Source organism: Terrapene carolina, unplaced genomic scaffold (assembly GCF_002925995.2).
Source record: "Terrapene carolina triunguis isolate 2854851 unplaced genomic scaffold, T_m_triunguis-2.0 Scaffold193, whole genome shotgun sequence".
In the NCBI taxonomy this organism is placed as follows: domain Eukaryota; kingdom Metazoa; phylum Chordata; order Testudines; family Emydidae; genus Terrapene; species Terrapene triunguis.
Window position 1 is genome coordinate 3,895,146 of NW_020664544.1, and position 15,622 is coordinate 3,910,767.

The 15,622-nt window shown below is 56.9% G+C and overlaps 1 protein-coding gene across 1 annotated transcript in view; it reads left to right on the top strand.

Moving 5' to 3' along the window:
• Window positions 1-202: 202 nt before the first annotated feature.
• PLXDC1 (plexin domain containing 1) overlaps window positions 203-15,622 on the top strand; it is a 44,928-nt gene continuing 29,508 nt past the window's right edge. Inside the window, exons 1-2 of the mRNA XM_026654755.2 lie at window positions 203-449; window positions 10,051-10,220. Coding sequence (XP_026510540.1) covers window positions 374-449; window positions 10,051-10,220 — 246 coding nt within the window. The 5' untranslated portion in view covers window positions 203-373. The remainder of the gene's footprint in view (window positions 450-10,050; window positions 10,221-15,622) is intronic.

A 15,622-nucleotide genomic window follows, 5' to 3' on the forward strand; every position in this document is an offset into this window, starting at 1 on the left:
GCTGAGCAGCGGGGAGGGAGGGGGAGCTGGGGCAGGAGGGGGTCTCACCCCATCTCTGGCTCTCGCCCCCCCCCCCCCAGACATGGCACCCACACGCCAGCAGGGGGCACGAGCGCTCGCTCTCCCTGGCTCAGTCTCTCCCGCACGGGCAGCAGCGCCGGGCGGCTCGTGTCCCCCCGCCGGGCGAGCCCAGCCTACGTCCCGTCCCCCCTCACCGCCCTGGTTTGGTCCGCGGGGGCGCTGCGCTGCTGAGCCGCCGGACAGGGCGCTGCTCGCCCGATCCCAGCGCTGCCGAGCCTGGGCGGCCGGTGCCCGGAGAGGAGCCAGGGCTGGGGGGGAAGAGGCGCCCCGGAGCCCGCGCCCGCCCCCCAAGATGCGATGGGGGGTCCTTCTGCTCCTCGCCCTGCTGCGCGAGGCCGCGGGGGAGGCTCGCGGCAGGCTGGAGGCAGGTACGGCGTGGAAGGGGCAGAGTGCACCGGCGTGCGTGGAAGTGGACGGACGGACGGGCGGGGGGGGGGGGGGGGGGGCGGGGGCGAATGGGGGGGAGCGGGCACACGAGGGGAGGCGTGTGTGGCTGAGCGCGAGCGACGAGGGGTGCAGGGAAGGGAGAGCTCCGCCACGGGTGCCCCTGAGCGTGGGTGGAGGCGAATGTTCCCGAGTGGGACTTGGCAGGTCGGGTGTGCACACAAGGGTCACTGTGCGCAAATGGGAGTGTGCACCAGCGTCCCGGCGCGCGTGGCGGGGCGGGGTACAGGTGCCCCGCGCGTGGCGGGGCGGGGTACAGGTGCCCCGCGCGTGGCGGGACGGGGGGGGGTACAGGTGCCCCGTGCGTGGCAGGGAGGGTGCATGGACAGTCGTGGGCACGTTTGTGCATTTTTCCATTTGGCATCTCCACGGCTCCCTTTGGACAAGCTTCCCAGCAGAAGCAGCGCTCCCCCGAGCCAGCCGGGGGTCTGCAGGGTGCATTGGCCGCTGTGGAGGTGGGCCAGTTGAGCCAGGGTTGCAGCTCCGGGGGTTGGGTGTCCGCAGAGGCCCCCAGCTCAGGGCGGGAGAGGAGGCTGCTGGCTGGCTGCTTTGGGGGGGGCTCCCACGCAGCCCGGGGAGCAGCCTGCTGGAAACTAGAGCGAAGCCAAAGCCACGTGGATCCGATGGCTGTAGTCAGTCCCCCCAACCTGGCTCAGCCTCTTTGGATGTGGCCAGGCCACCTGGTCACCCACTAGCTCTCCAGCCACCCCAGTGTGTGCTCTGGAGTGGATGGACCTTTCCCTGCTACCCTATAGCTCCTACTGCGGGGCTCCTGCCGGCTGTCTGATGTAGGGTGCATGGGAGGTTGGAGAGAGGGACCCAGGAGTGATTGCAGTTTGCCTTGGGGAACCCCATGTGATGTGTAAGTCTAGGGGGCTGGAGTCTCCCCCTAAGCAGATCCCACTCCCACCTCTTGACCTGAAAAGCAGCTGCAGGACACACTCCCCCACACACCCCACTGAGCTGTACTAGGGCTGAAGGGATTGGCTGAGTGGGCACGGTCTCAGGTGTGAAACGACCAGACTGCCTGCTGCCACAAGCTTCGCTCAGCGCTTGCCTGCTGTTCTGCTGTGCACTGCTTGGATTCCATCCCAGAGGTGGCTGCATTTCCATGTTTCGAACACCAGACTCTTCCCCGTTCCTTTCGTTCCTCCAGCTGTGGAGTGAGGAGGTCTCAGAAAGCCTGGTGGGAGGAAGGGGTACTCTGTTGGCTGGGCCTTGGATTGCCTTGGGCTGCCCCTAGAGGGACTGGGGGGATTTGGGGGGATGCTGGATGGACGGCTGGGGGGGGCGGGAAGTTGTGAATGGAGAGGGAGAACATTTCACCTCTAGGCTGCAGGTTTGAAGCCAGCCCAACAAGCTAAAAGAATTGCACTTGCTGGAGGTGGCAGGAGATGAGTTTGGCAGGTCTCAGGCCAGTTCTTAGCACGGTTCTTAGTTCTTCTCCTAGACTAAATAAACACATCCTATTCCAGGTAACAGCAGGGCAAGTTTCCCCCCTCAACCCAGCCCTGGAGGGAACGCCCACCTTGATCCCTCCCCAATCCCGCCAGGTCCCCATAGAACAGTCAGCTCCCTCACTGGAGGGACCTGGCGGGATTGGGGAGGGCAGGACAGAAAGGAATCTGCTTAGTTTGCAACCAGGGAGATTCAGGTTAGATATCAGGACAACTTTCTAACTCGATAGTGAAGCACGGGAACGGGTGACCTAGGGAAGTTGGAGAATCTCTGTCATGGGAGGTTTTTAAGGACACGTATGACAAACACATGTTGGGGTGGATACACTCAAGTAGGGGATGGACCAGATGACTTCTGGTCCCTTCCAGCCCTACATTGCTATGATCTATTCCCCTCTCTGCCTGGCACAAGGTTGTAGGTTTTCAGCCTGTCCCCTCTCATCTGTCTCCTCTCAAAGGGAGACAGCCCTGATCCTTGTCTGTCTGGCCCTTTAAGCGAGGTCTCAGAGTGCCGGGCAGCATGGAGGAATACACTGCATCAAGCCAGCCTTGGATGTTTGGCTCAGACAGCTCTGTGGCTTGGCCCAGCCTCCCACCACTTCCTGGCGTGAAGTTATTAGCAGAGGCTGGTTATGAAAGAGGCAGCACTGACAGAATCTGTGCTGTGGTCTCGAGTGCCGGCTTTTCCTGTTTATACAGAGGGCTCCATTCTCAGGCTGGGAAAGAACTGGAATTGGGGAGGGATGCAGGGGGGGATGGCGTGACCAGCAACTTGGACAGTAGAGCCCTGGTTTTGCATGGTGTTTCCACAGTGAGAGAGAGCCAAAGGGCTTGGCAGATGATCTTGGCTTGAGTCCAAGCATAGGAAACAGGTGGCAGTGGGTTCTAGAGCAGACACTGTGATCTGTTGGGTTCTAGATCGTGCTCCATGCTGGGCTGACAGGAATTGTGGGAATGGGAGTGGGGTATCAGACGGTGTAGCGTGGATCCTGTGAAACATAGTGCAGGTTCTAGAGCATGGGTTCCAGAGCGCAAGGTAAGGAGTAACGCGCTGGAAGCAGGGCAGCAGGGAGATCATGGCTGATCACAGCAGGAAGGGCCCTCTGCACTCAGAGAGGGCAAAATTGTGGGTCAAAGTGGGGGAACACGGAGAGGAGAAGCGGGGTGAATAGACAGGCAAGATCCCACCCATGACCAAAAAAGTGGCTGAATACCATGGTGATGGGAGAGAGACTGGATCTATTCAGTGTAACTCAGCTATGGGACTGAATCTAGGGGCCAGGTCCTCACTGATGTAAGTTGCCAGGGTTGTATCCGTTTACAGCAGCTCAGGGTCTGGCCTTATCTCTGTGGGTGTGGCCGGCCCAGTGAACGTGGGAGACGTGGGGTCGCTCAGCGGCTCGTAGGGATGGGGGAGCCAGCAGTGTGTGAGTGAAGCTTGGGATCCAACCCGGAGCATCTCCTCCTCCCGCGCTGGTAACCGCTAAGACCAAGGGCACTGCTGCATGGGGGACCTGGTGAACTGCCAGCATCTCTCAGGCATCAGCCAGGAGGCTGGGACTCTTAGACGCCTGCCCCAGCACTCAGGCAGCGTCACAGTGGACAGACCTACCTCATCCCCACAGACCTTCAGGCCAGTTAGAGACTGTCAATAAGACGTGTCCTGACAGGCTGATAGTTAGGGACCCTCCATAAACAGTTCTGTGTTCCCAAGGGCTGTTGCGTGCCCGCCACCTCCCTTGGGGCAGGGCACAGACAAAAAGCAGACGGAGCCCACTCCTCCCCCAGGTGGAATCCTGGCATGAAGGTAATGTAAGCCATGCTTAATTCATAATGAAAGAGGTGCCAGGGCTCAAACCATTGCAGGAAGCCCAGAGGTGGCGGGGCAATGATGTAAGTAGTAAATTTGGGGGGAATCCAGCCGTGGGTCGGCCCACTGGGGTGACGGCCTGGCAGGTGGCATGGCTCCAGACGGCAGGCTCAGAGGTGAATTGCACATGCACGGGGTGGGGGGCGGATCGGACCCCCATACTGCTGACTAACTGGAAGGGTCACAGGACACCACTGCCCCCCGCCCACCCCAGCAGGTCAGTGCTGAGAGGCAGCAGCAGGGCTGTGTCTAGACTGGAATAACAGAGGGCGGGCTGCGCACACAGTTGTCAATCAAATATCCTGAGGCCCCCCTGCTTCCCCGTGCGTCGGGGGTGTCGGTGGGGGGAGGGGGATCTGGGCAAGCCCCTGCGGGTCTGTGGCGGAGGTGTCAGTTTGATGGATGGGGAAGCTGTTTGAAGGAATCCAGAGCTGGACGCTGAAGAGTAAACACGGTGCTGCGTGGGGAGCATGATCAGGGGCGGATGAAGGGGAGGAGGTTTGTGCGGGAGTCGGGTACCTCCCTTCGCCACGCAGGTCAGACTGTGCATCGCAGCCAGGTCCCAGAGGGGCCCTGATGGAGGCAGGGGATGCCCGCTGCTACGTGGCATGGGATTGTGTGCAGCATCTGGGTTAAGGGATCGGGGGTCCAAGCTCAATGCCCAGAGGCATTTCCCGGGAGCAGTGAGAGCCTGGTATCCTGGCCAGATTCCCAATGTGTGAGCCTAGACATTCCCATCCCTCTATGGTGGGGTCCTTCCTTCGCTTCCCACCATGCCCTGTTTAGCAGCTAGCGCGTCCCACCCAAGAGCTGGCTGCATTTCAGCGGCGAGTGAAGCGATCCCCTCCTGAGGCTTGGGATAAGAGGTGCCGCATGGAGGCAAATTTCTTCCCAGCACATAGCCTGTCTGCAAGAAGGGGCATGGGATGGGAGATCCCTGGCTGAGCTGGGAGCAGTGGGTTCTGGTGGCTACCTTGGGCCTGTTGCTTAAGATGCTGGGGTATTTTCAGGCTACTCTTGGCTCCTATCTCTAGGGCCCATCCTAGAGCTGGGAGGAGGCTGAGTGTCTCTCTCAATATGGAGTCATGTTGTACTAGCTGCATCTCAGGCTGCTGCTGACATTTACAGATATAGGCGCGGAAGGAGCAGAGTGTGCCGCAGTCGGAAGGGGTTTGTGGAGGAAACTGGAGCCTCCGTGGGCTGCTTGCTCATATGTGACGGTTAATCAAGGCTTGTTAGAGCTGGTCCTAATTGAAACCAAAGCACGGGGAAGGCTCTGCTTTATGCAAACATGTCAGGCCTCCGTCTGTGGGAAGGGAGTTGGGGATTTGAACCTTGGGCCCGGGTGGGCAGCCCAAGGAGGGGAAGCAGGATTCAAAGCCGGGTCTCCATAGAGGCCACCTCGACTTCAGGGGTGGGATTCGAGCCCTGCCCTCCACATGCCATTTGAGAGCACAGCTGCTTCTAGCATAACACCAGCAGTGTGGCCTCAGATCAGTCACGTCCCTGCTCTGTGCCTCAGTTTCCCCATCTGTAATATGTGCAGTGCGTTGAGATCTGTGGTTGAAAAGCACTACACAAGAGCTACATATTATTATATGTTTGGAGACAAGACAGGTCAGGGACAAGGGGGGCTTGAGGGGTTCTGCTAGTCAGCTGTCTCATAGGGGGCTTGGTGACAGAGTCAGAATCTGTGGCTGGGGCTGTTAGCAGAAGGATGAGCTTGTGGTTAAATCTCAGTGCAGGAGGGAGAGGCTCTCTGGCCTATGTCACGTCAGAGGTCAGACTAGTTGATCAGAAGCCTCTGGCCCGATCTCTTTGTGTGACCTCTGGGCAACACATCTGAGCTAAAACCCCTTGACCCAATCTCTCTCGGTACCTGGGTGAAGATCGGATCTGGATCAGAACTTCAGCAACTGGATCTGAATTTCACTGCTCAGGCTCATCCTGAGGGGAAACTCCCCGGACAGCAGGGGCCGCTGCTGAGGTCCCCTCCACACACACACAAGTAAGCTGGGTGGAGTTGCCCCCAGCTACCCAAAGAGCCAAGGCCCCCGTGCGAGGAGGTAGCTGCTTTTTGCGAGCAGCCCTGTGCAGGGGGAGTTGAGCAGCTGGGAGCTACAAAATGCCTGCAGCTGTTTGCGAGTTGGAGCGACACCCTCTCCAGAGCTCAAGGCTGCTGTCTGGGCTCAAGGCTTCCAGGGTGCGAGGGCTGGGGCAGAAGCCCTCGTGCAAGACACTTCCACAGCCGGGCCCTAATCCCGCGGTGTCTGATCACAACCCTCAGCGCCCGCCGCTTTTCGGTACCACGCAGCAAATTACGCTGAGGTGCATCAGCAGAGCAGTGTGTGTGTGGGGAGTCCAGGCTGGGATAGTGAAGGAGGGGCTGCGAGTCAGGAGTGAGGGGCACTGAGGAAGCTGGTTGCGTGGGGAGCCCATCTTGGAGCATGGGAAGAGGGACTTGGGGGTCCAGCAGTTGCTGCTGTCTGTGCTGACGGAGCCTGCCCGAGTGAATCCTAAATCCAGCCAGTGCCATCAGGACAGGCCTGGAATTGGAGAAGCAGAGGGTATGGGGACAGTAGCAGGAAGAGGAGAGCTGGCTGCCCAGGCAGGTGGGGCGAGGCTCGTATCTCTAGGGCTGTGGATGGAGCACCTCCTGGTGGCTGTAGGAACTCCCTGCATTGGAGAGGGAAGGGAGGAGTTGGGATCACGCTGTGAGCCCTCCCATCCAGTTTGGGAGGGGGGTCCCCTTTCAGCAGTGGGGCAGGGCAGATCCAGCCCACCATGGCTTAGACTGAACGGGGTGTTGTGCACCACTGGGACAGCCCCCCCTTGAAGCCTTATTGACCTCTTGGGGCCCCTGGCACATGGGACCCAGCTCTGGGCTCCCAGGCCCTCAATCCGTCTCTCCCCAGAGCCTGCGTGGCCGGCTAAGTGCAGGCTTCGCGGTGAAGCCAGGCTGCGCCAGTCCCTGGGCGGGGCACGTCCCGGAATAACAGGCTGCGGCTTGGGCCATCGTCCAAGTGGCCAGGGCAGTGTCCCAGCCCGGCCACAGGGCCTGGAGGCAGGGAGCTCGTTAGCAAGTCCGTTAGCTGGCTGACCTCACTCTCTCACTGCCCTACAGCATCCCTGCCCCATGGAGGCAGGGGGACAGGAACAGGGCAGCTAGGCCTGGAACGCCTTCCCAGGCCCGGAGACTCCGAGAGAGGCCATGGCTGGTTGGCATGGACTGTCCAGAGGGGTGTCACTCGGGAAGGACCCTGCACCCAGTGAAACCACTGGGAAACTGCCAACACACCCTGCTCGCTCAGCCTGCCCCAGGGTGCTTTTGTGCAAGACACGTCACACCAACATACACTGTGCTGTAAAGTCTGAGTGGGCAGGAGTAAGTGTGAATGTCTGTGGGTTTGTGTGGAATTCAGTGTTTTGAGGAGGTGGGTTTTGTGGGCTTTTGGTAGGGAGTGTGTGCATGTGTATGTCTTGTCTTGTGTGTTGCTGTTGGGTGTATGTATTTTGCATGTCAGTTTTTTTTTAAACAGAGTTCAAGATATACATGTGTCGGGTTGTTTTGCCTGCGTCAATGTTTGTGTGTGCTTTGTGTGCCTGTGCACCAGAGTCCCGTGTAGGTTTGCACGCGCGTCAGCTGTCTTTGCATTGTTTTTGGCAGTGGACTTGCCGAAGGGCTGGGTTGGCTGTATCATTAACGTGATTGTGAGTTTCTGCACTGGGTGTAGAAGTGCATGCGCGTGCAGGTGGCTGTTGTGGGTCTGGTTGTGGCAAACGGATGTGAGCATGCAGGGGGCTGTTGTGGGTCTGATTGTGGCACACGTCGGGTGTGAGCGTGCAGGGATTGGGGGTCTGGCTGCGGCATGCCCTGGCTCTGAGCGCTACCCCCTGGGGCCCTTTGCAGAGACTCAGTGTCCCAAAGCGCCTTTTGCACTCCTGCACCACCCCCAAGCCCAGCTGGCATGTGGTTCCAGGGCTCGGTACACGCTGTCCATACGCCCTGGCTGACAGGGGAAGGGCTTACTCAGCCAGAGGCCCAACTGCACAGTGTGGGGAGGGGCAGTGCAGGGAACCATGCACCGCCGGGGAGGCTCCCTCCTCACTGCACCTTTCCAGGGGACCCCTGGGCAGAATCTCCCCTGTGCCATACAGATGGCAACCCTGGGCACCTGTGCTCAGCAAGCCGACCTAGGGTGTGGCCCGTGGGCACATGAGCCTCCTGATCACCCGTGCAGAGGTGGCCAAGCTGGGATCTTTCCAGGCCCAGCCGGGGGCTCTGCTGCCACCCCCATCATATCCCCTGTGCAGCTGGTTTCAATTGCAGCTGGATCAGCAGCTACAGGTGGGAAGCCCCTCCCAGGGCAGAGCTGTCCCCCCTCCCCCCCACTAATGGAGCCACTTTTTGTTCTGCTCCACGTGGGACGTTTTATGCAAACGACAGGGTTGGCTCATTTGCATATTGACAGCTCCCCGGAAAGGCCACGTGGAGCTGGCGCTGGTATTGGCACTGACACCGGGTTTGCTTGCTCTGGGAGTGGGGCTGGACCGGCAGGTCCCTATCCCTGACCTGCCTCCATAATGGAAGAGGAGGCTTGTGGGAGCCAGAGGTAACCAGAGGACTATGCTATTAAGACTGTTCCTCCATAACCCCTCTGACCGCAGCTGCCCCCAGGGCTCCCTGTCTGTGCTGACCCAGGGCTTGGCTTCTCGCTGCTCTCCGCCCGTCCATAAAGAGCCATTCCAAGGCCGGAAAGGAACATTTATAATCATCTCCTCTGACCTTCTGTATAGCACAGGCCCTAGAACGTCCCCCGATAATTCCCAGAGCAGACCGGTGAGAAAAACATCCTGCCTTGATTTAAAAATTCCCCATGATGGAGAAACCTTGGCAAGTTGTTCCAGTGGTTAATTACTCTCACGGTTAAAATGCTACCCCTTCTTTCCAGCTTCAACTGCCAGCCATCCTCTCAGGTTAGACCATCCTCTGCTAGACTGAAGAGCCCCCTGTCAAATATGTGTGTCTCCCCCCCATTGCACCCCTGAGGTACGTGTAGGCTGTGATCTCACCGCGTAACCTCTTTGTTAAACTGAATAGACTGAGCTCCTGGAGTCTATCACTCTATGGCAGGTTTACTAATCCTTTAGGGGCCCCCCTTGTTCCCTCTGTGATCTCACAGACCTGGAACCTTGTCAAGGTTTCAAAGGGGTGGGTCTTCCCCAGACGACCCCATTACGTCTCCTTCTCCTTCACCACGTGACTGAACGCCAGCTGGCAGCGGAGTGCTGGCATGCCAGGTGGTGCCCAGGCTGGGTGTCCAGGCTGCAGTGGGTAGCACAGAAACTTTTGAGGGCGGGGCCGGCTGAAGGGAGGTCCCTGGGGTGAGGTCAGGTGCCTGGCAGTTTCAAGTGGCTCTTAGTCCATTGTGGGTCACATCACTGTAGCCCAGTGACTAGGGCATGGAAGTTGGAGTCAGGACTCCTGGGTTCTCCTCCCAGCTCTGCCGGTGACCTGGGCCATGTCCTTTCCCTGCTTTTTGCCTCAGTTTCCCTTCCCCACCCGTAGTCTGTTTAGACTGCGAGCTCTTTGGGGCAGGGACTGTCTCTCATTCTGTGTCTGGGCAGCGCCTGGCGCAACGGGCTCCTGATCTCGGCTGTGGCTTGTAGGCTGTAGTGTAATGCTGCTATGAATAGCCAGTGCCTTCCCCTTAGGGGCTGGAGCATTCCCGGAGGTTCTCTTACACTCTGTGTCCCGGGGGGGTGAGGGGGAGGGTAGTCGGGGGAGCTGGTGGAAAGGGCTGGTGTGACAGTCTCGGAGGCTGAAACTGCTTTCTTCACAGGGCAGAGCAAGCCTCCCTGTTCGCCACCCCCTTTCCCCAAAGCCCTGCCAATGGGCCCCATCTCTACTGGTCTCATCACCGGCGTCCAAGCCCTTACATTTACCTCCCACAGTCCATTCAGTCCCTGGGGTTAGCTCAGGCCCAGGTGTTCTTTGGTGATGTCCCCTAAGATCTGGCCTGAGACACCAAACTCATCTCTCCTGGTCACACGACAGTCCCTTTGGGCCACCAGGGTGGATCCGAATCTACAGCCCTGGAGTAAAAGGTGGCATTTGATCCCGGACCTAGACTCTCTACCTCGCTGGCTCCTTCCGCCACCGACCGGCTGATTCCCCTTCCCATGTGTGCTCCACAGGACGCCTCCACGGCCGCTTCTTGGAGCGGGGAGCAGGGACAAAGCTGCTGACCTGGAGGCGGAAGACTCAGGAGAGTTTGCTGGAGACCGACAGGACCCGCATCAGCCAGGACCTGGTAGGAGGCAGCTTGGCCATTGACACCCTGCCGGACAACGAGACGCAGATTGTGGTGAGTCGGCGTGGGGTGTTGCTGCCCGGTGTCGTGGGGGCAGGTGGGTGGTTGTGGGTTTGTGTGACCTTAGCACAGCTCATGTGTGTTCTGAAATGCCACCTCTGGAGTGAGACGTGGCAGCTGGTTATACAGAGATCCCTGAGAAGCAACTGCCTCTGGGGTGGAGGGGAGTGCCACGGCAGCTATTTTTATACAGGGATCACTCACCCAGCACTGAAATGCAGCCACCTCAGTGGTGGGACATGGCAGCTGCTTACCAGCCATGCAGCAGCACTGCAGTACAATTTAGAGCAGGAGGCAAAGAAGCATCCCCTCAGGGCAATTTAGGCCAGCAGGATTCCTGGGATAATATCCCTGCCCTTGCAAAAAGAGTTGTGGGCTCGTTAATGACCACAGATGGTTGGGTTCTCTCTAGCCCAGGGGTCAGCATCCTTTCAGCAGTGGTGTGCCGAGTCTTCGTTTATTCACTCTAATTTAAGGTTTCGCGTGCCAGGAATATGTTTTAACGTTTTTAGAAGGTCTCTTTCTATAAGTCTGTAATATATAACTAAACTATTGTTGTATGTAAAGTAAATAAGGTTTTTAAAATGTTTAAGAAGCTTCATTTCAAATTAAATTAAAATGCAGAGCCCGCCCGGACCGGTGGCCAGGACCCGGGCAGGGTGAGTGCCACTGAAAATCAGCTTGCGTGCCACCTTTGGCACGCATGCCATATGTTGCCTACCCCTGCTCTAGTCACAGCACCTGCTAGCACCACTGTCTCCAAGGGAAGAGCGCCCCCTACTGAATCGCTAACTGCCCTGCAGGAAACAGTGATGGGCATCAGTTTGATATGGGCTCAGAGGGAGGAGCATCCACTACTGAACCCCCAGCAGTTGCAGCACTGCTGCAAGACCCCCGAGGTCTCCCTGCCGATGGCTGACGCTGTTGGGCTGGGGAGAGAGGCCCTGATCAAAGCCTGGGGTGGCTCAGCTCCAGGCGGGGGTGGCATTAGGGAGATGGGGGGTATCCCCGAAGGGAGGGGCTCTGTGGCTTGATTGTGTGCGAGGTTTCTGAGCCTGGCACGGCGCCCGGATCGATGGCACGGTGTTGGTGGAGCTGGAACTAGAGTGGACGCTGCATCCCAAGAAATGAGACAGAATTTAAATTCATTAAAATCAATAGGGAAAATGTGTTGCACATGTTAATGGCGTTGTGATGTTTACACTTCAGCCGGGGCTCTGTTCTCGGGTCACTTCATTTTAAGGCTTTAACTGACATGCTGGAAGATTTCAGCTGCCACGGCATGTAATATGTAAAGCAGTGAAAAATAGATCTGCAGCTCCGGGCTCGGCTCCCTCCTGGTGCTGCACTAGCAGGGACTGCAGCAGCCTGAGCTGCCTCATGACAGTGCCTTGTCTTTTGTGGGTCCCATTCTGGGGGATCCCCAAAACCCTCTTTTAAAGAGGGAGGGAAACAACCTTATTTTAACAGCACCTATGTAATACCCGCCCGTATTGCGTCTGAGGCCCTGACAAAGATCAGAGCATCATTGTGCTAGATGCTGCATATATATTGCTTCTGCCCCAGAGAGTGTACAGTGTAATGGACGAGAGGGGAAAGCGAGGTACAGAGATTTCCCCTAGATCAGTGGCACGGCTGGGATTAGCACAGAGGGCTCCTCACTCCTAGCCCAGCACCCTGTCCGCACTGGACTATGTTGCCTCCATTGAGGTTGGACTCCAGTGTGGTGAACTTCCTTCCAGCAGTGCCCTCTCTGTCGCAGAGGATGGCTTGTTGCCTGATGCCGATGTGGGATGGACACATAGCCCTTCTACATCCCGATGGGTGAAGGGATCTCTGTGAAGGGGATGGGGAGATGGAGCAGGAGCTGGGGAAATAAGGAGACCCGCATTTGACTGCTGAGCCCCCTCTCAGGTCCGACCCCAGTCATGGAGGGAGGAATGGCTGCTGTCAAACTTTCCAGACCGGGAGCAGCTGGGAGGTTGTGATCAGAATCTTCTCTGTGATGCATCCACATCCATCCTTGTCTCTCTTCCCCTTTTCCTCACATCCATCCCCTATTAGCCTCCATCTTGGCCCCCTCCCCCGTCCAGTAATCAGCATCTCTGAAGATGATTATCTCAGCAAATAGCCGTTGGTGGCTATTTTGTTTTGCCAACCAACACCACAGCTAGCAGCAGTAGCCTCCTTCCCTGCTGGTGGAGTCCGCGCTGACTCAGCCTTTTCAGGCCAGGATAATGTGAGGGGCGTGGGGGTGTTTTGCTTTGTGTTTAAAGAGCAATAAAAATCCACAAGCTCCTGTGTGTTTCAAGGGCCTGATCCCTGTTGTGGAACGTCCCTCTCCCCAGCAGTACTGGGTCTGTGCATTAAAGGCCCCGATCCCCATCCTGGTGCGGAAAGGCTCTCTTCTGCCTTCTGTGCTCAGCCCCTGGGAGCTCTTATCTGTCCCTCTCTAGGGGCCTGATCCTGAGATGTAAAATCAGTGGGAGCGCTGGGTGCTCATAGGGGGTCAGGCTCAATGGGGCTGCCCTATAGAGGCCCTGTAGGACCTTGGCTCTTTGAGAGACCCATGCAGGTGCTGTGTACCATACTCCATGGAAGACACGTGCTACAAGTGTGAAGCAGGTGACATGAGACACACATGCCATGGGCTTGCATTTGCACTAACATGCAGTCACTGAACCTTGAGTTTCCTCTCTAGCCCCATCAGAATGTGCTTCTCAACTCCCCCCACATGCTCCACCCCCGCTCCCTGGCCTCCTGCAGCCTCCCCCATGGGGGGGGGGGGTGTCTGCCAAGCATGCCCACACGTCACACTCTGCCCTAAGGCAGATCTGGCACATGCCAGGCAGAGGCCCATATATATGAGCTCTCACAAGCCTGGTTAATGGGGCATAGGGAGTTTGCATTAGGCTTTTATTTGTCTTCACATTTTCCACTGGCTTGTTTGTTTTTTTCAACAGCCCAGGGGGCCTTTACAAGGCAAGTGCTGCCAGGGGGCTGGGCTCCTCGTGGCTGATGGGGCCAACAAGGGGGGAGGGACACATGGGGTGCAGCTGTGCCCCATAAATGGCTTCCGAAGGCAAAAAACCCCAAAAGGTCAGAGGGGGACTATCCAAACAGCTGCACCCGCTGAGCCGAGAGGGGGCTGGATTGGAAAATCCAGGCTCAGGTTTTGACCCCCTTAAAGGCGGGGCAATCTGAATCTGGGGTTCAGGTGTGGGCTGTTCTCTAGCGCTGAGATAACCAGCTGGAGAGGAGGAGCCTGGCAGAGCTGTTCCAGAGGGACCTTACCTACTTATCGGCCCCCCATCGCTGTAGTGCCAAGCCTGCCGATCTCTAGTGCATTTGCCCTATCCGCTCCATTGGATAGACGGGGAGCTGAGGCACAGAGAGGCTAAGTGATCTGCCCAGGGTCATGCCGGGAGTCTGTGACAGAGCTGGGACTCAGACCAGCATTGGGCCCTGAATCTAAACCTGGGGGCTGAACAACCCCAGCCTTCAAAATCCAGATCCAGATTTTGCAAATCACCCCCTGGCTTTTGACCCCAGACTGAATATCCAGGTGGTTTGGAATCTGGATGCACCTTCTGCCACTTGGGCTCATCCCTGGCTTTGGGATGCGTCCATGGCAGGACTTTTCTCCATCCCCAGCCCCCAATGCCTTGGTTGCTATGACTCCCCATCTCCACTGGGAGGACCAGGGGCAGAATCTCAGGACTCGGACGTCCATCTATAGCTGGCTCCTCGAGGTGGGAGCTGACAAGAGATCAGACATTTGGGCAGCAGAGATGGATATGAACCTTACATCATGGAGCCTCTGTTCCTCTTGGAGGTCATGTGGAGATGGGCTTCTCCCTGCAAGGGACAGAGGGAACTAGGGTGACCAGATGTCCTGATTTTATAGGGACAGTCTCGATTTTTGGAGCTTTTTCTTACATAGGCTCCTATTATCTCCCACCCCCCGTCCCGATTTTTCACACTTGCTGTCTGGTCACCCTAGAGGGAACACGGGGCAGGGAGTGGGTTGCAATCAGTGCAATAGGCTAAGTCCGTAGTTGGAGGTGATGTTCCTTCGGGAGCTGATGGAAGTGTTGGAGGGTGGGGGCGAAGAGCAGCTTCAGAACTTTCTGCTCCTGACCTTAGTCTGCCAGGACCCTGAGACATTGCTCTTCAGGCTGGGTTGCATAGTTCCCCCAGGGGAGCTCCTAGGCAATCAGATGGGCTCTCATTATTGCTGCTGTCATTATGGGTGCATGTTATTGTGACACTTTACAGGCAGCTGATTATGTATTTGTTGGAATTATTTTTTCCCCCCGGTTCTGCGTGTTAGGGTGATTGTCAAAGCGCCCGGAGCGAGGAGTAGGCACTCTGGAGGAACAGAAAGCAATAAAAGGAAATAAACTTACAAATGGGATTTGATTCTGTAATGCAATTACTGAATTAAATTCCAGCAGAGAGAGAGGGAGACAGCAACCGATAAAGAGGAAGGGGTAGCTGGAGGAGGAGCAATATTTGAGATAACATTTGAAATGACAGGGAGAATTGATAAGAGAGAGGGGGCAGAGGAGCTGTTCCAGTCAGTAGGGTCTTAATATATTGAATGACAAATATTCCCAAACAGGAGACAATTACTAAAAAAGCAGCTACTGACTGAAACATACACAGCTTGAGTTCCAACCTTGTCTCTGGTTTACCAGGGACCACACACTGTTAGAATCTCTATACAACACACAGACACCTAGTGGCTGGATAAAGTACTGCAAGAAAACATATTGTGATAGGCAAGAGCTGCGTGGGAGAAGGCTCTTGCATCGGAAGAGGGTGATGGACGGTGTGGAGGGTCAGGACTTGAGTAGGGAAGGAAGTAGAAAGGTTTGTGGCATGATCGTTAGGGTCAGTATGGAAGGGTTTAAAAAGGAGAGGGTAACTTTTGAGCTGCATTTGAAAATGAACAGGGAACCATGGGGGGGGGAGGGGGTGATGCCTGAATATGGAGGGAGATGTGATTGCACTTGTTGGTACCTCCTGGGTAACATGGCAGCAGTTTCCTGGGAGGCTTTCGGAGGGTGGAGAGTCTTGTGGTTAAAGCACTGGCCTAAACATAGTAGATCTAGGTTCAGTTCCCAGTTCTAGACTGAGACCCAGGACTCCTGGGGTCTGTTCCCGTCTCTGCTGCAAGCTCCCACTGAGAGTCACTTAATTGCTCTGGGTCTCAGTTTCCCCACCTGTAGAATGAGGATAATCATGCTTCCTTTGTTCCACCTTTTGTCTATTCAGGCCATAAGCTCTTTGAAGCCAGGACAGTCTCACTGTGTACGTGCAGTACAACAGGGACCCAATTTCAGCTGGGGCCCATAGGCACATCTGTAATGCCCATAATAACAGAGGAGATA